At 44.4% G+C, this 21,258-nt stretch overlaps 1 protein-coding gene across 1 annotated transcript; it reads left to right on the top strand.

Annotated features, from left to right (window-relative positions):
- The first annotated feature begins 16,549 nt into the window (after nucleotides 1–16,549).
- Nucleotides 16,550–17,569, top strand: LOC129429953 (trace amine-associated receptor 4-like). The gene has a single exon (XM_055186956.2). The coding sequence runs from the start codon at nucleotides 16,550–16,552 to the stop codon at nucleotides 17,567–17,569; it is 1,020 nt and encodes a 339-aa protein (XP_055042931.2).
- Nucleotides 17,570–21,258: the final 3,689 nt, after the last annotated feature.

Here is a 21,258-nt window from a genome sequence, read left to right as displayed (position 1 = left end):
AACAGGTCCCTTAATGTCCCCACTAAAAAATAAGCTAAATATCTTTCCTGAATATATGCTGATTCACATTCTATCTTAATAATAATAGTAATAAAATGCATGACGTTATCTTCTTTTTACTAATAATATTATTACATAATTAAAAAGTATGTCACTTAAAGGATAATTCCGGTATTTAACACTTTGAGTCTCATTTCTGGTTTGTTTTGGATGAACTACAGTGATGGGCTCAGAAATTTTGACAATGGGTCGTGTCTTGAGTTTTTGACTCTTTTAGAAGCGTCTCTTGACTGCTTTAGAATGGAAGTCAATTGCCATGCACAAACATGTCATTAAAACAACACTTAACGTTCATTTTCAAAACTGTGCTACTCACCGAGTGGTTTGTGGTGTTCGTTGATGATTAAAAACAAGTTGTGTAGCGAAATACAGTCTCTGTCGTGTTTTATTTGGCATTTTGTAAAATTCCATTGACTTCTCTTGGAAGACTCATTGCTCGCTGATATATCACTCCGCCGCCGGGAAACAGAAAAGGGACTGTTTACATGTGGATGTTGTTTTTTCACTCGGTTTCTCTCAGAAGAAATTTTTCCCATATTTGTAGGGCTGGACCAGAATATTCGAATATTCGTTCCGTGGGTTGACATTCGATTTTCAGTTTTGAGATTCGAATATATATATAAATATTTTACAGTGTTAGTGCAGTGCTTTTGCCAAGCAGGAAGTGCGCTTCACACTCCCGCTCTATAGGTGGCGCAGAGAGACCAACATCCATAGCCAACAGCCACCAAACGCACGCCAGTGGAAGATCGCCTCAAACGGAAAACGCGCTTCCTCCTTTGGCATTCACCCTAATAATGTTGTAAATAACGTTCAGTTGCTTGCAAAAATTGATTGATTTGCTTCACAAGACGTCAATATGTCACACGGAGTTATGAGGGATTACTGTTGTATTGGATATATATGCTTTAGCTCTTAAAGTGTGCGGATCTGTTGACTTGCATGACGGAGCACTGGGGTTTCTGCAAAATATCTTCTTTATTGTTCTGCTGATGAAAAAACATATTGGATGGTGTAACTGTTATAAATAAACTTGATTTTAAAAGTATTCTACCGTTTTATTACAGTTTGTTTGACTACGTTCATTCATGCTTCAGACTCAAATATAGAGCGGAAGTATATACGCGGTTGTGAGGTATCTGAAAAAATAGTTCCACTATAGCAAATAACAAGGATTGAAATCATACATTGCGCCAATATATTTGTTTTTAATCATCAACGAACACCACGAACCACTCGGTGAGCAGCACAGTCCCGAAAATGAACGTCAAGTGTTGTTTTAATGACATTTTGTGCATGTCATTGACTTCCATTCTGAAGCAGTCAAGAGACGCTTCTAAATGAGTCAAAAAGTCAAGACACGACCCATTGTCAAAATTTCTGTGTCCATCACTGTACTTCATCCAAAACAAACCAGAAATGAGACTCAAAGTGGTAAATACCGGAATTATCCTTTAAAGCCAAATTACAGATTTAATTTGACTGAACCTCACCTCGACACCTTGATTGATGCCATTCTCCAAGCTATCTCAAGCAGAACTCTGCAGTCATATTTCTCAGCATGGAAATGTTTTAAGTTATTTTACCTACCATTTCTCCATGCAGCCCAGTACAATTGACATACTATCTAGGTGCATTTCCACCCTTCGTCCCCTCCATACTGCCCACACGCTGGCCACAATTTTCATTTAGGCTTTTTCGGTTTCCTTTGCTGCTCAGAATTTGCATCATTTCAAATTTTAATCCATTCATCCACCCTACAATTTAAGATTTACAAGTTTTAAACAAAGACACAATCTGTGGTCAAATCTACTCTGGATCCTCTTTTCGTCGACCAGTGTAATCAACCGGCTACAAGATTTTGGTTCGAATAACTTTTAATATAAGTTTTAGTCCAGTCCGGGGGATGTTCTTTTCCCTGCTGTCCGTCATGTTTGTGGCATTTTTGGGGAGTACCCTGCAAAAAACCCGCATACCAGCAAGACCAGCATATGTTGTGTTTTGGTGCTGGTATGCTAGTGAACACCAGCTAAACCAGCATCAAACCAGCATCAGGACCAGCATTAGCACCAGCTAAATAGCAACAAACCAGCATTGGCACCAGCTAAACCAGCATTAGCACCAGCATCCCATGCTGGTCATACCAGCATATGTTGTGTTTTGGTGCTGGTATGCTGTGACCACCAGCTAAACCAGCATAGACCAGCATAATTCCCATGCTGGTTTGATGCTGGTTTTTTCATCGGGGTAGTCTAGGTTGGGCAAACATTTAGAGCTCGAAGCCCTCCCCTCGGACACCACACCAAACAGGCTTTATCACATTCCCTATTGATAACATGTCAATGTGAACTGAAATAAATGTAATCCAGCCAAAAAGCGTAAAGCGGTGCCTATATATAGCCATGCCTCACCTCTGTCCTGTGACAGATTTTGCAGCATCCCTCCTCCTCCCCATGATCTCTCTCTTAGCTAGTTCATCTATCTCAGTTAAAAAATGGGAGAGTGCTCTGGGTTCAGGATACATTTTTTAGCTCTGAGCCCTCCTCTTGGACAACACGCCAATAAAAGCTTTATCTCATTCCCTATCAATTACATGCAAACATATTAAACAATATTTAGGCAGAGGTCAAGAAACAAAGGAACACGGCACAAGAAAATGCTTGGTAATACAGACAAAGCTTACAATACTTCGCAACATGAATTAGAGTGAACATGGTTTAAATAGTCTAGATAACAGGAAGCAGGTGTGGCAACAATCAGAGCAGAGCAAGGGATTATGGCCAATGGAGTCCTGAGGCTGATGTGTACTAAAGCCTCCGGTGGCCAGCAGGGACAACCATGGTGACAATCATGACACATTCCTTACAAAAAACATTAATGGGGTGCATATTAAGACAAAACAATGGTGCTGATATAATTAAAAATATGTTAGTTCCAATTGCTTTCAGTTAAGATGGCCCAAATAAGCTTTTACTCTTGGACTACACTTACGCCCTGTCAGAGAATTCTTCCCTATATGTTTAGCGTTCTGTGTAAAATCATCATTAATATATTAACCTAGATAAATAACATTAATCCTATTACAGTTTTTCTCAAATGGTAAAACACAAAAGCCAATCCTCTAAACCAAATGACCAGTTGTCTAAACACATTTACTTAATCTAGCCATCATTTTCCAATATCATAAACACATTTCACATGAAGACACAATTCAGAAAACAGAATCCTCCGTTCTCATAAATCTTAACACATTTTTCTTTGCTAAAACACAAGTTGCAAAAGAACTCTGCTCATATCCTCAAATGAAAGCTCATGTGATGCAAAATGCTTGCCACAGTCAGCAATATTTGAACACAATGAACACACCTGGCGTCATTCATTACACACAACGACTCAAAATTGAAGACACTTGTTGCTAATGCTGTGACCACATGTATAAAAGCAAGTTCAGAGTGCACAGTTTGCTGAAGATTCCAAACAAACACAATGGATGAAGGCAGAGTCAGGGGAAGAGGAATTCGAGTTAGAGGAGGGAGAAGGGCTGGCCATGGAAGAAGAGGAGCAGGCCAACGAGGTAGAGTAGTTCACATCAGAGGAGGAAGAGGAGGAGGCCAACAAGGGAGAGGAGAAGGTCCAGGATGGAGAGCAAGACAACCTCACACCATCATTACGGACGAGATGTGAGCAAAAGACATTGACCATGTCATGGTCCATGGCATGATAATGGCTGAAGCAGGACTAAGAGTCCCTCCAAACCTGAGTAGGTTCACCGTGGCCACCATTATCAGGGCATTTTTTGAGTTGAAAGAATGCCACATAGAGGTGGGAGGGTTGCCATATTTACAGCGGCACAAGAAACCCTTATTGTGGATATAAATGTGGATAAACGCCAGCAGCCATATCACCCTGTAGCCCAAGACAGCTTGCCCACTGAAGCTAAGCAGGGCTGAGCCTGGTCAGTACTTGGATGGGAGATCACCTGTGAAAACCAGGTTGCTGCTGGTAGTGGTGTTAGTGAGACCAGCAGGGGGTGCTCACCCTGTGGTCTGTGTGGGTCCTAACACCCCAGAATAGTGATGGGGACACTATACTGTCAAAAAAGCACCGTCCTTCGGATGAGACGTTAAACCGAGGTCCTGACTCTCTGTGGTCATTAAAAATCCCAGGATGTCCTTCGAAATGATGTTTTATTAACAAAGTTCGGGAGGAGCACGTTCAGATAATTAATCACAGGTGGAAGCACTCAGCCATTATACACAGGTGGAATCACTCAGCAATTATACACAGGTGGAAACACTCAGCAATTAACCATGAGAGGGTAAATATAGACTCAGCAGTCTTACCTCGATCCATTGACAGTTTGTAGCAGCTATTGACAGTTTGTAGCATTAGTAGACTCTTTGGGTCAGCTACCATGTCTCAATCTAGCTCTTCATCAGACAAAGACGTAAACATCCCCAGGGATGCATTTTCGCATGTCGCCAGTCCCACTACCATTCCTGCTACGTCGAACGTCACACCTGAACCCAAGGCTTCTTCTCGTGGCCGCACACCGGCCCGATCATCCCAGCGTTCTCCAAGATGCAGAGGCCAGCCTTCGCCGCCCCCGACAAGACCTCCATTTTCTTCCAAGGCTTCCTCATTCCACTCGGCCACCCCGACTATCCCACCCATCGGGAAGTGGACCATAGCCGGCCTGAGACAAGCGCTGGGTAACTCGGATATACAGGCTTCTAGAAAAATGAATAAAGCTAAATTGTATGATCTTTATGTCTCTCTACAGGTGACTCCCAAGATGACCCACAGACAGAGCAAAGCCCACAGGGCCCAAGATTTACCTTTCCAGCCAACTTCGTTGTCTGCCCATTCAGAACACGGGTCACCTGACCAATCGAGTCACAGCAACAGGGCTCCAGCGAGTCTAGGCCATGCCCCAGTTTTCACCATGACAGGTCCTTTTCCACCTCTTGACAAGACCCAGCCCTCCGCCATTGCCTCTGCCGCCGCAGCGCCGCAAAGGGTCGGGCCCAGTGTCCTCCCTTTAGCAGCTCAGTTTCATAACCCTCATAACCCTTTTCTTTTTCAGTGGCCTTCAGCTCCTGTCACAGACACTAGCGCAAAGCTATTGCAGCTAGCAGCACAGGCTAATCCATGTCAACAGTCTCTCTACCCATTAGGTTACAACCCCGCCCAAATACAGTGGCATGCAGCTTTACCATCTCAAACAGGCGCGGGCCTGCCTCCGTTTGCAGCTCAAGCCCACACTTCATCCTTTTATCCTTCACACCTTCAAACTAACTTTCATTTTCAAACCACAACAGGTCACTCAAGCACGATGCTGCCGACGACATTCGTAGCCCCGAATTATACCCTTCCAAGCTCTTCTGCACAAACTAAATCACCATACTCTCTCTTCACAGCTACTCCGTTGCCCGTGGCGTACAACGCAGTTGCCATGGAACCCCCACCTGTATCTAAAAACATCCGTGCTCTGATCCTCTCAGAAATTCAGGATGCCGGCTCCAGAGGCGGACAAATCCACAACTTCAGTACCTCACTATTCGCGACCGATATTCCCATAACCCACCCGCTAAAACCCCTCCTCGATGCATCGCTCGACACCATCCTCGGAGCAGTGTCTCCCAGGACCCTCCAACCGCTTGGAGAAACTTTAGAGCATTCCACATCTCCTATAACATGCCGTTCCCCGATTTCTCTCTCCTTTCTATCACCTCATTTATTTCCCACCTTAATACCATTAAAGGCCTCCAAGTAGGATCCATTAAAGGTTACCTGAGCGGCATTCAGTTTTTCCATAAACTAATTTACGGCGCTCCCTCGCAGGAGATAAATAATTCTCAAACCTCCCTCCTGCTTAAAGGTATTCAAAGATACCGATAACACTAGACATCCTCAACAAATGCATTCGTACCCTCCGCACAGGTTACCAACCTCTCAATACCGCGCAAACACTCGACGCCATGTTCATCCTAGCCTTTTTTGGCTTTCTTAGATGCTCAGAACTTGCTATTACTTCTAAATTCAACCCAAGAAACAACCCCACTATCTCAGACTTATCAGTACTAGATGGAGAAACAATCTCCTTTTTGATTAAACAAAGTAAAACTGACCAAACCAAAAAAGGCCATTTTATCTATATTTTTAACCTTCCATCTCCAATCCATCCATACCAGTCAGTTCGGGCATATCTTCAATGGAGAAGCTCCCAAGCCAAATCTCCTGCAGAACACCTGTTCATAGACGAATCAAATAAACCTGTGACGCGCTTTTGGTTGCAGAAACACCTCAAATCTGTCCTCCAGCAGTCAGGTTTCCCAACAGAGCGCTTTTCAAGCTACTCATTCCGCCTATGGGCCGCAACTACAGCAGCCCAAAAAGGCCTTTCCCAACAGCAGATCCAAGCTCTCGGGAGATGGTCCTCAGACGCTTTCCAAAGCTACATCAGGACCAACCATTTTCATATCAAAAAAGCCCACCAAAGCCTCATCGACTAAAACCCTCTGGGCCACTCAGCAGGGTTAGCGAGCATTGGTCTCCCAGATGACACAGCGAGAAATCTCCTGGGCAAACACTAATTTTTTCTTTTCTGTTTTTCAGCACCCCAGGAAGGGGAAAGTTTACACTCAGTGAGCATGCTATAAGTGGAGAGTCTCCACGCAGTCGTGAAGGAGCGGAGAGTCTCTGCGCAGTCGTGAGGGGTGGAGAGTCTCCACGCAGTGTGAAAAAGTGGGCCGCGTCTCCACGCAGTCGTGAGGGGTGGAGAGTCTCCACGCAGTGTGAAAAAGTGGGCCGCGTCTCCACGCAGTTGTGAAAGAGTGGAAAGTTTCCACGCAGTTGTGAAATAGTGGAAAGTTTCCACGCAGTTGTGAAAGAGTGGAAAGTTTCCACGCAGTTGTGAAAGAGTGGAAAGTTTCCACGCAGTTGTGAAAGAGTTGTGAAAGAGTGGAAAGTTTCCACGCAGTTGTGAAAGAGTGGAAAGTTTCCACGCAGTTGTGAAAGAGTGGAAAGTTTCCACGCAGTTGTGAAAGAGTGGAAAGTTTCCACGCAGTTGTGAAAGAGTGGAGAGTCTCCACGCAGCTGTGAAAGAGTGGAGAGTCTCCACGCAGCTGTGAAAGAGTGGAAAGTCTCCACGCAGCTGTGAAAGAGTGGAAAGTTTCCACGCAGTTGTGAAAGAGTGGAAAGTTTCCACGCAGTTGTGAAAGAGTGGAAAGTTTCCACGCAGTTGTGAAAGAGTGGAGAGTCTTCACGCAGCCGTGAAAGAGTGGAGAGTTTCCACGCAGTCGTGAAAGAGTGGAAAGTTTCCACGCAGTCGTGAAAGAGTGGAAAGTTTCCACGCAGTCGTGAAAGAGTGGAAAGTTTCCACGCAGTCGTGAAAGAGTGGAAAGTTTCCACGCAGTCGTGAAAGAGTGGAAAGTTTCCACGCAGTCGTGAAAGAGTGGAAAGTTTCCACGCAGTCGTGAAAGAGTGGAGAGTCTCCATGCAGCATGAAAGAGTGGAGAGTCTCCACGCAGTCGTGAAAGAGTGGAGAGTCTCCACGCAGTTGTGAAAGAGTGGAGAGTCTCCACGCAGTCGTGAAAGAGTGGAGAGTCTCCACGCAGTCGTGAAAGAGTGGAAAGTTTCCACGCAGTCGTGAAGGAGTGGAGAGTCTCCACGCAGTCGTGAAGGAGTGGAAAGTTTCCACGCAGTTGTGAAAGAGTGGAGAGTTTCCACGCAGTTGTGAAAGAGTGGAGAGTCTCCACGCAGCTGTGAAAGAGTGGAGAGTCTCCACGCAGCTGTGAAAGAGTGGAAAGTCTCCACGCAGCTGTGAAAGAGTGGAAAGTTTCCACGCAGTTGTGAAAGAGTGGAAAGTTTCCACGCAGTTGTGAAAGAGTGGAAAGTTTCCATGCAGTTGTGAAAGAGTGGAAAGTTTCCACGCAGTTGTGAAAGAGTGGAGAGTCTTCACGCAGCCGTGAAAGAGTGGAGAGTCTTCACGCAGCCGTGAAAGAGTGGAGAGTTTCCACGCAGCCGTGAAAGAGTGGAAAGTTTCCACGCAGTCGTGAAAGAGTGGAAAGTTTCCACGCAGTCGTGAAAGAGTGGAAAGTTTCCACGCAGTCGTGAAAGAGTGGAAAGTTTCCACGCAGTCGTGAAAGAGTGGAAAGTTTCCACGCAGTCGTGAAAGAGTGGAAAGTTTCCACGCAGTCGTGAAAGAGTGGAAAGTTTCCACGCAGTCGTGAAAGAGTGGAAAGTTTCCACGCAGTCGTGAAAGAGTGGAAAGTTTCCACGCAGTCGTGAAAGAGTGGAAAGTTTCCACGCAGTCGTGAAAGAGTGGAAAGTTTCCACGCAGTCGTGAAAGAGTGGAGAGTCTCCACGCAGCATGAAAGAGTGGAGAGTCTCCACGCAGTCGTGAAAGAGTGGAGAGTCTCCACGCAGTCGTGAAAGAGTGGAGAGTCTCCACGCAGTCGTGAAAGAGTGGAAAGTTTCCATGCAGTCGTGAAAAAGTGGAAAGTTTCCATGCAGTCGTGAAAGAGTGGAGAGTCTCCATGCAGCATGAAAGAGTGGAGAGTCTCCATGCAGCATGAAAGAGTGGAGAGTCTCCATGCAGCATGAAAGAGTGGAGAGTCTCCACGCAGCATGAAAGAGTTGAGAGTCTCCACGCAGTCGTGAAAGAGTTGAGAGTCTCCACGCAGTCGTGAAAGAGTGGAGAGTCTCCACGCAGTCGTGAAAGAGTGGAGAGTCTCCACGCAGTCGTGAAAGAGTGGAGAGTCTCCACGCAGTCGTGAAAGAGTGGAGAGTCTCCACGCAGTTGTGAAAGGGTGGAGAGTTTCCACGCAGTATGTTCATTGTCATTGTCTCTCCCACGTTTCACCTTTCCTATTTTTTCTTTCAGGCGATCTCCCAGTATGATGGTTCCCAGACCGCTCTCAGGGGGCCTCCTGATCAAGTAACCAGGCCTCACCTCGAAGGCCAGCCCGCCAAGCTCTGCACTTCTTGGGGGGTATTTAGCCAGGCGGCTGTCCGATGCTCTCTAGCATTTTGGGGGGTACTCTGGGTTCGGGCCAAGTCCGAGCTCGAAGCCCTCCCCCGGACAGCATGCCAAACACGCATTCTAAATTACTCTATAAATTATATGTAAGTGTGAACTCGTGAAATGATGTTTTATTAACAAAGTTCGGGAGGAGCACGTTCAGATAATTAATCACAGGTGGAAGCACTCAGCCATTATACACAGGTGGAATCACTCAGCAATTATACACAGGTGGAAACACTCAGCAATTAACCATGAGAGGGTACATATAGACTCAGCAGTCTTACCTCGATCCATTGACAGTTTGTAGCATCCCCCCACCACCCCTTCTCCACACTTCTAGTTCTAAAAACCACTTACACGGGGGGGGGTACTCTGGGTTCGGGCCAAGTCCGAGCTCGAAGCCCTCCCCCGGACAGCACGCCAAACACGCATTCTAAATTACTCTATAAATTATATGTAAGTGTGAACTCGTGAAAAGAGTAGGGGTGTGCCCCGGCATCCTGGCCAAACTTGCCCATTGGCCTACTAATCATCCCTCATACTAATTGGCTATATCACTTGGTCTCCTCTCCACTAATAAGCTGGTGTGTGGTGAGCGGTCTGGCGCAATATGGCTGCCGTCGCATCATCCAGGTGGATGCTGCACATTGGTGGTGGTTGAGGAGATTCCCCCGTTCATATGTAAAGCGCTTTGAGTACTGAGAAAAGCGCTATATAAATGTAAGGTATTATTATTATTATTATTATATGATTCGTGAGAACAACCTCATCAGACTACTGGAGATCAGAGACAAAGTCATTGCTGATAATGTCAACTTTGAGAGCATTGATTATGTCAGCTTGGCCACAATAGACCTGATTCTCCGGCGCCAAAAGATGCGGATGAAACAGGTCTATAGGGTTCCCTTTGAGCGCAACTGAGGTTCCTAGCCAACGGGTGGGTGTAATATTACTCTTTGTGCGGCCATGGTTTTGGAGGAGCTTGTCCACCGGCATGCTGTCCTTGGATCTTACAACACCCAACATCTCCTCACCTTCCTAGAGGACCTAATAGACATCCTCCTGGACCGCCAACAAAAACACCCTGATCATGTTTTCAAGAGTACTGTTGGGTGCAATAGATTTTGTTTTTGCATTGAGTTGTGTTACAGTAGTGTACATGCAGAATTTACTATAGATTAATACTCTTCATATGAAACTCGCAAATCTAAATGCCTAATCCTCTGCAGAGATCTAAGAACATCCATTACTGTAATGTTTCTAAAAATATGCATAGCCTCTTATGAAATAAAAAACCTTCTCACAAATCGAGCATTGTATTTTTTATTGTTTTGCTGTAGTATGTAATGATGTGTATATTGTTTACATTTTTGAAAGCTTTGAGCCTCTCTTTTGGTGTGAAAGATTGAGTTTTGAAGTGTGAAAGTGTGGTTGTGTTTATGTAGCTTTAGAAAAGGGTGTTGTGTTTAGACATTGGGGAACATGGAGGAAACGTTTGTGAAATGTGTTTTAGCATTTGAGAAAAACTGTAACACATAGCAATAGGGAGCAAGAAAATGTAAGACTTTCCCAAACACATTTTTAAAGGATATAAATTATCGTCTGCTTTCGTTAGGGCTGCAACACTACATTTAATCCACTGTTCAATACAAACCATGGTTAACAGTTTCTAGCCCGTTAAAGTGTTTTTACATTATTCTATGCTTAAGAGACAGGAGCAGTGAGATGTTAAGAAGATAAAATGGTTCCTTCTGTCACTCAGTCAATGTTGTATAGATACTAGGGGTTCGACCTTGGGAGACCAATCACTCTGATACTATCTGAAAATGGCCAATGAAGGATCAATGAACATTAGCAAAGGAAATTTGCATACCATGACTCCACCTGGACATCCAGGTAAAAAGGGAGGCTGGTATGCTCATTCATTCAGATTTTAGCTTTGGAGCCTTCATATGGGTTTTCTCGCATCACTCTGATCTCTAACCTTGCTCTGTGGTTGTTGGTGTGGACAATGCGATCAGCGGTTTCTTCTCAGGGTTCCAGCACACAGATAAATGCAAGAAGTTTCCCCTGGGCGTTTCCAGCAACTAAAAGAGTGCAATTTCCTACATACACAATGCCTTTTTGTGTATGTGCTTCTGGTGTGATTGGTACCTCTCTCCCTCTGACGGGCATGATCACTGCTTAAGATGTTTGGGTCTTTCCCATTCTGAGGCAGCGTTCACGGATGAGTTATGTTCTCACTGCGAGAGCATGTCTCAGGCAATGTTGTGGTTGCATGTCTCCTTCTCTAAGAAGAGGATGACTAGCTCATAATCTACCTCATAGCTGTGCATAGGGACGTTGTAGTGAGTAATGAGGGTGATTTGGGATCTTCACTGGATGTGTCTTTGTCGGATAATATCCCACAAGCAGTCCATTGCTCAACACACTTGTTTCAGCCAGTTGAGCTCCCTGAGTATATTGAAGGTTTGCCAGCCCTCCCCAGAGCGCTCGCGGCTAGATGATTAGTATGTGGTGTCGAACTGTGACTCTAAGCCATGCTTCGCCCCTGTACCTTTCTTCCCGGAGGTGCATGACGAGATGACGAAATCATGGAAGTCCCCTTATACAGCGTGAACTTGTTTTGTCAAATCCCCCGTCCTCACCACCCTTGACGGCAGCACAGCCAAGGGTTATGAGCAAATTCCCCCCGTAGACCACACTGTTGCAGTGCATTTATGTCCAGAGACTGCTGCACTTGGGGGAATGAGCCCAAACTCCCGTCCAAGGCATGTAGGTTTTCCACCCCTCTGGTGTCGTGAGCCTACACTGCTGCTGAGCAGGCCGTGTCTGCCCTTCATGCCATAGCTATTTTGCATGGGGAATTAAGCCAAGGCACTTAAGGACATCAACGAGGGTGGTCATGGCCCAGCGTGCATGCAGGAACTGCACACTGCAACTGACCTTGCGCTTCGGGCGACAAAGGTTACAGTGCGTGTGTTGGGTCATGCGATGTCCACAATGGTGGTCCAGCAACAACACTTTTGGCTCAACCTTGCAGGGATGCGGGACACAGAGAAAGTGTGCTTTCTCAATGCCTCCATCGCTCAGGGTGCCTTCTTTGGCGCCACCCTTAAGGACTTTGCACAGCAGTTTTTGGCAGTGAAAAAACAGACGAAGGCCACAGCTATTGAAGCACCCTCCGTCTGCTCCCCACCAACCTGCTCCTCCTGTACCCGCTCTGCCGGCCCCCACCTCTGCCAACTTCACACTAGGGTACTAAGAACCCTACTAAGGCTTCGAATTTTCCTTTTTCTTTGGGTCGATTTCGTTTTAGTGCATGGAAACAATACGTTCTGTCCTGCACCACTCTGCCCTCACTTCCTTAGGCTCCTTCTGGACCAGATGGAGAGCTTGTTTTACACCCTCTACTTCATTGTGCCCAAGAAGGGTGGGAGTTTATGGCCAATCTTGGATCTCCGTGTTCTCAATTGAGCTCTTTACAGGCTTCTGTTCAGAATGCTCATGCAGAAGTACTTCCTCAGGTTTTTTTGCGGCCATAGACCTAAAGAACGCATACTTTTATGTCTCAATTGTTCACTGACAGACTTTTCCTGAAGTTTGCTTTTGAGGGGCGGGCATATCTGTACAGGGTCCTCACCTTTGGTCTGTCCCTGTCTCCTTGTGTGCTCACTAAGGTAGCTGAAGCCGCGCTCTTCCCGTTGAGGGAACTACCTCGACAACTAGCAAATTTTAGCTCACTCTCTGGAACAGTTGTGTGCCCACAGGTACCTTGTGCTCAAGCACATTTACCGACTGGTGTTTTAGGTCAACTGGGAAAAGAGCAAGCTCTCCCTGGTGCAAAGCATCTCTTTCCTAAGTATGAAACTGGACTCGGTCGCCATGACAGCACGTCTTACGGAGCAGTGTGCTCAGTCTGTCCTCAACTCCCTCAATGCTTACAGAGGCAGACTGTCAGTTCAGCTGAAGCTCTTTCAGAGGCTCCTAGAGCATATGGTGTCAAGTTACAATTCAATTCAATTTTATTTATATAGCGCTTTTCACAATACTTAATTGTTTCAAAGCAGCTTTACATTAATAGAAGCAGTAAAAGCACAGAAAAACGACAGATAGCACAACATAATACACGATAGCATAAGCAGTCAAATTTGCTGCGGCTATGACTCGACATTATAAGCGAGCGTATTACTAATGAAATGTCTAGAAGAGGAAGCTAAGTTAAGCCCAAGAAGGCTGCCTCCCTGGGGTAAAAAACCCCTAGGAGAAAAAAACCTCGGGCCGTTTAGCCGAGGAAATAAAAAAAAGTCCTAGGAGGGAAAAACCCTTGGGAGATATATATGTGTATACACACATATAAACGGATAAGGAGATTAAGCGGAGATTAAGCGGGTTCTGCCGGTGATCGTTGGTCAGGCATCAGCTAGGCATCAGCTGGGCATCACGTTGAAGGACGACCAGTAGATCAGATGTGTGCCGACTTTCACATCTACCGGAACTGGGTCTGTTTGTCCAATTGTCCTCGGGGTCGAGGACGAGACAGGGAGAGAAAAACAAAATCATATTAGCGTAGGGGCCGTTCACATGTAATGCAAGTGTCACACAGTGGTCTGGGGCGAGGTGTGCAACAGGCATGTTTCTGTAAAAAGCATGCCGAATGGCATACTCCACTCAGGCTGATGCATATGAGACCACTTCAGCGGTGGCTGCATGACCCAGTCCATTGGTGTGCATGGCGCCACAGCACGCATCAGATTACTTTGTCTTCTGTGTGTCACCATCTTTTCAGTCCGTGGTCAGACCCTCTTTTCCTGCGGGCTGGTGTGCCCCTAGGTTGGTTCTCCAGATGCATTGTCGTCGCAACGGATGCCTCGAAAGTGGGCTGGGGCGAGGTGTGCAACGGGCATGCTTCTGTAGGCTCTTGAACGGGACCCTGGCTAATTCAAGGCAAGCACGTGGTAGTCCGTCGGTGTGCAAACCAAGAGTCCAAGTCAATTTAAAGAGTTGGTCCAAAAGGTTTGAAAGTGAATTGGTAGTTTTCTGATTAGTGAAAATCCATTCTTGGTCCCAAACTCGTGGACTGGTGCTCCTCCCGTTGCAAAAAATTGTACAGACATCCTACCACTCCTTTTGGAGATCCAGTAGTGAACCTACAGGCCCTTTCTGATAGTAGTTACCCAATCTTATCTTTATTTTGTCCAGTACGCACTCTTTGCGCTTACTTGGACCATACACAGAGCTTTAGATCATCTGATCAGCTCTTTGTTTGTTTTTGAGGTCAGCAGAAGGGAAGGCTGTCTCCAAGCAGAGGCTTGCCCATTGAATCGTTGATGCCATTTCTTTGGCATATCAGTCGCAGAATTTGCCCTGCCCTCTGGGGGTACGGGCTCATTCTATGAGGGCATTGCCTCTTCATGGGCACTGGCTAACGGCGCCTCCCTGGTGGATTTCTGTCAGGCTGCGGGATAGGCTACTCCTAATACCTTTGCAAGGTTTTATAAACTTAGGATTCAGACAGTTTCATGCCGGGTAGTCTCAGCTCAGGGGACTCAACCTGGTTGATGGCTGTGGGCCTGGATTGTGCCCTTTCTTGGTTCAGAGCACATTTTTCCAAGTGGGTTCCCCCTTATTGTTTCTTTTATGTTTTTCAAGTTTGGCTTACAGAGAAGCCAATCTCAGGGTTTCATCATCTGGTTACCTTTTGTTAACCGGCTTTGAGCCCTTGTTTTAAGCTTGCCACCTTTGGGTTACATGCCTTTTTTATCCCCTACAGTTTCCCTTAGGTAAACCTTGGGTCCTCCCTGGATGGGCTTTCACCCTTCTCCTTGGGTCCAGTTGAGCTCCGTTTTGCACCCCGTTTTGGGTGTATTTGCCTCTGTTAATTCGAACTTTTCCACAATAACCGCCCTTCAGTAGGTTGAGGTCTCCGCATGCCTCTTAGAGGCTTCCCAGTGCTTGGCTAGTATTTTTAGCATGCTGTGTAGAAGTTTCCTTCTCGTCCCTATGGTACGATCGACTTCTCTTTTGAACTTGAAGGTTATTAACCCTCTTTGTATGCTCAGCTTAAGGGTTTCACCTCACAAAAGGTTGCTAACACAATCAGTTTCTGTGGTGATTTGCATAGGCAAACCTAGTGTCACGTCATCGACACAACGTCAAGTGAGTGAGAGAAGGGGAACGTCTTTAGTAAAAACAATAATGAAATGATAATAAAGGACATATTTAAGGGATTGTTGTTTTATTCATTTTCTCATATTTATATATTAAGCTCTGATGTTACAAGTACCAGGGTACCAGGGAACAAAGACTTCTATCCTCTTCTTTGTGTTGGTTTTAGACTATCAGCAGAGGCTCGTGGTGTGGAGCAAAGCGTGAGTATAAACAAGGCTTAATGCACCTTTAGCACACCATTAAATATTTACGGACGTGGATGTGTGGATTTGCAGACACACAAACAGATGGGCAGGGAATAATTAGATGAAAAACCGCAATTCACATGCGCATATTTGACATTGGAGGTCGTACCGAACGGTTTACTATTATATTTAGAATTGTGGCATCCCTTGTTATCATAGTGTTGTAGTCAAGACCACCTAAAGCGAGACCAAGTCAAGACCAATACCAAAACAGGCCAAGACCAAGACAAGACCAAGACTTTAAAGGGTCGAGACAGAGTCAAGACCAAGACCAAGACAGGCCGAGACCAAGGCCCAATCCCATTTCTCTGTCTTACCCCTTCCCCTTACCCCTTAGTTTTCCACGTTCACGAGAGTGAAAGGGCTATCCCGATTGGTCCTTACTCTCATGTGAACATGCAAAACTAAGGGGTAGGGGTAAGGGGAAGGGGTAAGACAGAAAAATGGGATTTGGCCCAAGTCAAGACCATGACCATTGCAAGTCACTGCATTAAAACACTTATCATAAAATGTGAAATATACATATGATTAGGCACTTCTTGTATGTGTGTGTGTGTGTGTGTGTGTGTGTGTGTGTGTGTGTGTGTGTGTGTGTGTGTGTCTCGACCGGTCTCGAGAACTACAACACTTAAAGCAAAATCACAGATATTATTAAAAAAAAATTGCCCACACCCGTTTGACCTAGATGTTCTTTCATGCACTTCCTAATTTGTAAATAGCCACCATATTATCTTTAACCCCACCATTATACCTCCATTGATCTTTTATTCAGGACACACAGTTCAGTATTGTAATCTCATGAGTCACAATGTTTGTGTATCAGTTAATTACGTATACAGCTGGGGGGGGTTGAGACCTGACCTGAACTGTATATATGAACAAATCCGAGCTATATCACGTTCATTTAGGAAGTTAGATTGAATAAGCATGTACTGTTTTTATGTTTCTTTATATATTTGCCTGAACCATGTTGTAATTTAAAAAAAAAATTGTTTAATCTTTGGGATATAATTGTCTACTTGTTAACTAAGTCCTCTCAGACACGATGTCTTTCAATGAGACTGAGAATATTCTCCTGTGTTATCCTTTACATCCAGACTCTTGTCCTAGACTTCCTCGACTCACTGTAGTTAAAGTGACAATGTACGCTTTCATTTCACTCATGATCCTCATGACAGTTTTTGGGAATCTGCTGATCATCATCTCCATCTCTCACTTCAAACAGCTTCAGTCTCCAACTCATCTGATCGTTCAGTCATTGGCTGTGTGTGACTGTCTGCTGGGTTCACTGGTGATGCCCTATGGTATGGTGCGATCTGTCGAGGGCTGCTGGTTTTTGGGGGATGTTATTTGTAAAGTTCATTCTAGCTTGGACACGACTCTCTGTATCTCTTCTTTAATGCATCTTAGTTTAATATCTATTGATAGATACTGGGCCATCTGTGACCCTCTGAAGTACAAAATGAGAATCACAAACAACACTGTGACTGTATCAATCACTTTTACATGGATCTTTTCATTTGTGTACAGCTTTTCTGTTGTGTTTTCAGGGGTGAATGCTGTTGGTCTGGAAGCTTTTATATTACAGATGTCTTGTTTTGGTGGCTGTGCTGCTCTTTTTAACAAAGAATGGGGACTTATTAGTTGTATCTTGTTTTTTATTATTCCAGGAACAATAATGAGCTCTCTGTATATCATTATATTCAATGTTGTGAAAAAGCATGCAAAGGTTTTGTCAGAGAAAGGGTCTGTGACCACCACAGGTGTTAACAGTCAAAACTCTGCACACAGAGAAAGAAAAGCAGCTAAAACTCTGGCTCTTGTTATGGGCGTTTTCTTTCTCTGCTGGCTGCCCTTATCTATTGTCAGTGCTCTTGATCCTTTCCTTAATTTTGTGACCCCAGCTGATGTTTATGAGGCTTTATTTTGGTTTGCATATTTTAACTCAACTTGTAATCCTTTGATCTATGGATTTTTCTATCCTTGCTTTCAGAAGGCCTTTAAGACTCTCATATTCACTTATATCTGTGGATTCAATCATTCACATATGCTGACATTTGAATGAAAACAGTTTCTAAAGATAAATAATAACCATGCTGTAAAAAAATGCAGCATGAAGTTGCAACTGTTTTTTATAAGTCAAATCGTATTATTTTAAGTTTTGACCTGTGAATAGTTTACACAAATTCTAATAAAAAGTTGAAATTGTTTTAATTAATTTTTTAAGTTAAAAAGTCGCATGAAAATATATGTTGATTTGACAAAAATGCTGCATATTTATTGTAACAGTGCAGTGGCTAAATGCTGGTAGTGTTTTTTCAGAGATATTGAATTCCTTTATCATTCTCTTATAGTAATTTGACATATTATAGGTTATGTAAAATCAAATGTGTTGCTTTTTGACAAAATTGAATTGACTTAATTATAACTTTAGTGAAGGTAACTTACTGGAAGAAAGTTTTTCAAGATATTTTCTTTAAGTATTTATAATAGTAACTGTTGGCGGGTAAGCAACCTTGAATAAAACCAAATGAAAGTGAAGCTATGATTGTATCCTATTCAGTCTTCATATCAGTTCAAGAATCCCAAGCTATGATCCTATGGTGTGGTGACTGCACCATAGTAAAGGCACTGTAACAGCAGTTTACAATAAACAAACAATTACATGTGACTAAATATATTTTAAAGAAATTTCAGAGCCTTTTTCAATGCAAATTAAGACGTGGAGTAATAAATAAGGATTGATCTGATATGAGAATGTGAATGAGTGACATTTTATAGCACAGATTGTACACTCTGGTTAAGTACAAAGCGTTAATTTATAATTGTTTTTTAACTTTATAAACAAAGGGTCTCTGTAAATCCATAAGTTTGGAGAGAGGTTGAACTAAAAGAAAGGCTTCATTATCTTAACAGCTAACTATAATTTATATGTACAGGCCAACGAGCAGATGACATATAAATAGACATTAAAGGATTAGTCCATTTTCTTAAAAGAAAAATCCAGATAATTTACTCACCACCATGTCATCCAAAATGTTGATGTCTTTCTTTGTTTAGTCGACAAGAAATTATGTTTTTCGAAGAAAACATAGCAACATTTTTCTAATTTTAATGGACTTTAATAGAACCCAACATTTAATACTTAATTCAACACTTAACAGTTTTTTTCAACGGAGTTTCAAAGGACTATAAACAATCCCAAACGAGGCATAAGGGTCTTATCTAGTGAAACGCTTGTCATTTTTGACAATAAAAATAACAAATATACACTTTTAAAGCACAACTTCTCGTCGTGTAGATCCGGTCGTGATGCGCCAGCTGACCCCACTACGTCACCGCAATACGTCATCACGTCAAGAGGTCACAGAGGACGAACGCGAAACTCCGCCCCAGTGTTTACACGTGTTGAGAAAGAGGAACGTTCCTACGTTGTTGTATGTCAACTGATACTAATTAATGTCTTTATGGCAGTTTATTGTTTAAAATGGTCCGCAAATGTGCGTTTTATATATGTAACACGTGACCTCCCTACGTCACCACGCATTTACGTTAGATACCGCTGGACCGGACCCAGACGAAAAGCTGTGGTTTAAAAGTATATATTTTCTATTTTTCCCGTCAAAAATGACAATCGCTTCGCCAGACAAGACCCTTATGCCTCGTTTGGGATTGTTTATAGTCCTTTGAAACTCCGTTGAAAAAAACTGTTACGTCTTGAGTTAAGTATTAAATGTTGGGTTCTATTAAAGTCCATTAAAATCAGAAAAATTCTGCAATGCCTTCCTCAAAAAACATAACTTCCTCTGGACTAAACAAAGAAAGACACCAACATTCTGGACGACATGGCGGTGAGCAAACCACCCGGATTCCTCTTTTAAGAAAATGGACCAATCCTTTAAGCACTTACAATGTCCTACAGCTTTTCTTCAAAGATTTTAATTTCTAAAATATTTAAATACATTTCATCTAAAAAGTTGATATAAAAAGATAAAAGTAAAAGAAAAGATATAGTTGCCCATGTTATTTGCCAGCCTTTGGTATGTTCACTATACATTTATGTTTGCCATCTTTTAACTATGAATGTTACTTTTTGTTGCAGTTTTATTTAAATAGGGCTTCGTTGTGTATAATCTTCATATATTATATGTACCACAATGGGGCGGAATCCCGGACAGAGTTTAGATAAAGCCAGGACTAGGCTTATAGTTATATTAGGATATTAACAATTTATGTAGCTTTTACAAACATACTGTAATGTTAGGCTGAGGCAAGGGCAGGGCCGGATTAACGTAAGGGCTAGGTGGGGCTGAAGCCCCAGGGCCCGTTAGGGGGGCTGTGATTGGCTGGAGGAAATGAGATTGTCAAGTCATAGATGGTTGATTTGTGTATAAAAAAATAACAAGAAGTTATTGGAAAATCTACCTGACTAATATAATTCACCGCCCAATCAAATTAACTCTACCATTTGCGCCATGGCGTTGGGAAACGCCTCTTTTCGTTATGCTTTAATTTTTTTCACAAAAAGGAAAAACAAACACGAAAGGCAGAAAAGGTATGCAAAATTCCTAAAATAACAAACAACTTTGGTTCACTTTCATCTGTGCCCATGGAAGACCCCAAGTACAGCCCATAGTTAGTTTTACTTCCCTACGTCGTCCCCGATCTGCGTGTTTTAAAAGGCGAAGAAGGTAGCAAGCAGCTGAAGTTAATGAGTTAGGCACTATTTATCAGGGCTCTGCCTTGAAGTCTTGTGTTATATTTGTATTTTGTCATGGTGGCAGAGTTCTGGCAGTCCCTGGCCTTGTGTGGAGGTTCATGCCTTGTTTTTGTGTTTGGCATGTGCCTCCGGTGTCTTGTCATTTGTCCCCGCCCCCTCGTCCTCCTGCTTATTGTTAATTATTACTTATTCCCATCACCTGTTCCCCGCTCGTTATCTTGTTTGGTTCATTCTATTTAATGTCAGTGTATCTTTAGTTCTGTGCAGGATCATTGTGCTGTGTTCTGTTACTCGTGTTCATGTCTAGTTATACAAGTCAGAGTGAAATTCAAGTTTAGTGTTATCTGTCAGTGTTTCATGTTTTGTACCCCATTGTGGGTTTTTGTTTTGTCAAAAATAAAATGTTTTCTGTTTTTTCCCCCGACATCATTGCGTTTGGGTTCATCTGTCCTGCTAATCCTCACAGAATGAACCTGCCAACATTGAACCCAGCGACGGTGTCGGGGTCCGTCACGTCGCCTCCAGTCAAGGTCCTGCAGCCCACTGCAGTTCGTCCAGCCTCTTGCTGGTTGACGGAGGGCGAACGTGCAGCACTCCTCAGTGCGCTTTGGAGAGCCATCGCCAGGCCAGAGCCCGCGCAGCCAGAGCCGGAGCCCGCGCAGTCCGCGCAGCAGCCCGCGCAGTCCGCGCAGCCAGAGCCGGAGCCCGCGCAGTCCGCGCAGCCAGAGCCGGAGCCCGCGCAGTCCGCGCAGCCAGAGCCGGAGCCCGCGCAGTCCGCGCAGCCAGAGCCGGAGCCCGCGCAGTCCGCGCAGCCGGAGCCCGCGCAGCCAGAGCCGGAGCCCGCGCAGTCCGCGCAGCCAGAGCCGGAGCCGGAGCCCGCGCAGTCCGCGCAGCCGGAGCCCGCGCAGCCCGCGCAGCCGGAGCCCGCGCAGCCGGAGCCCGCGGAGCCGGAGCCCGCGCATTCCGCGCAGCTGGTGCCGCCAACCCGTCCCGCGCATCCCGCGCAGTCCCAGCTGCGTCCTCGCCCCAAACCC

The sequence above is a fragment of the Misgurnus anguillicaudatus genome, chromosome 18 (genome assembly GCF_027580225.2).
Source record: "Misgurnus anguillicaudatus chromosome 18, ASM2758022v2, whole genome shotgun sequence".
NCBI lineage: Eukaryota > Metazoa > Chordata > Actinopteri > Cypriniformes > Cobitidae > Misgurnus > Misgurnus anguillicaudatus.
This window is presented reverse-complemented; position numbering and strand designations above follow the sequence as displayed.

Excerpts from the sequence above, each read along its gene's own strand:
- LOC129429953 (XM_055186956.2), top strand. The coding sequence starts at position 16,550 with ATGTCTTTCAATGAGACTGAGAATATTCTCCTGTGTTATCCTTTACAT.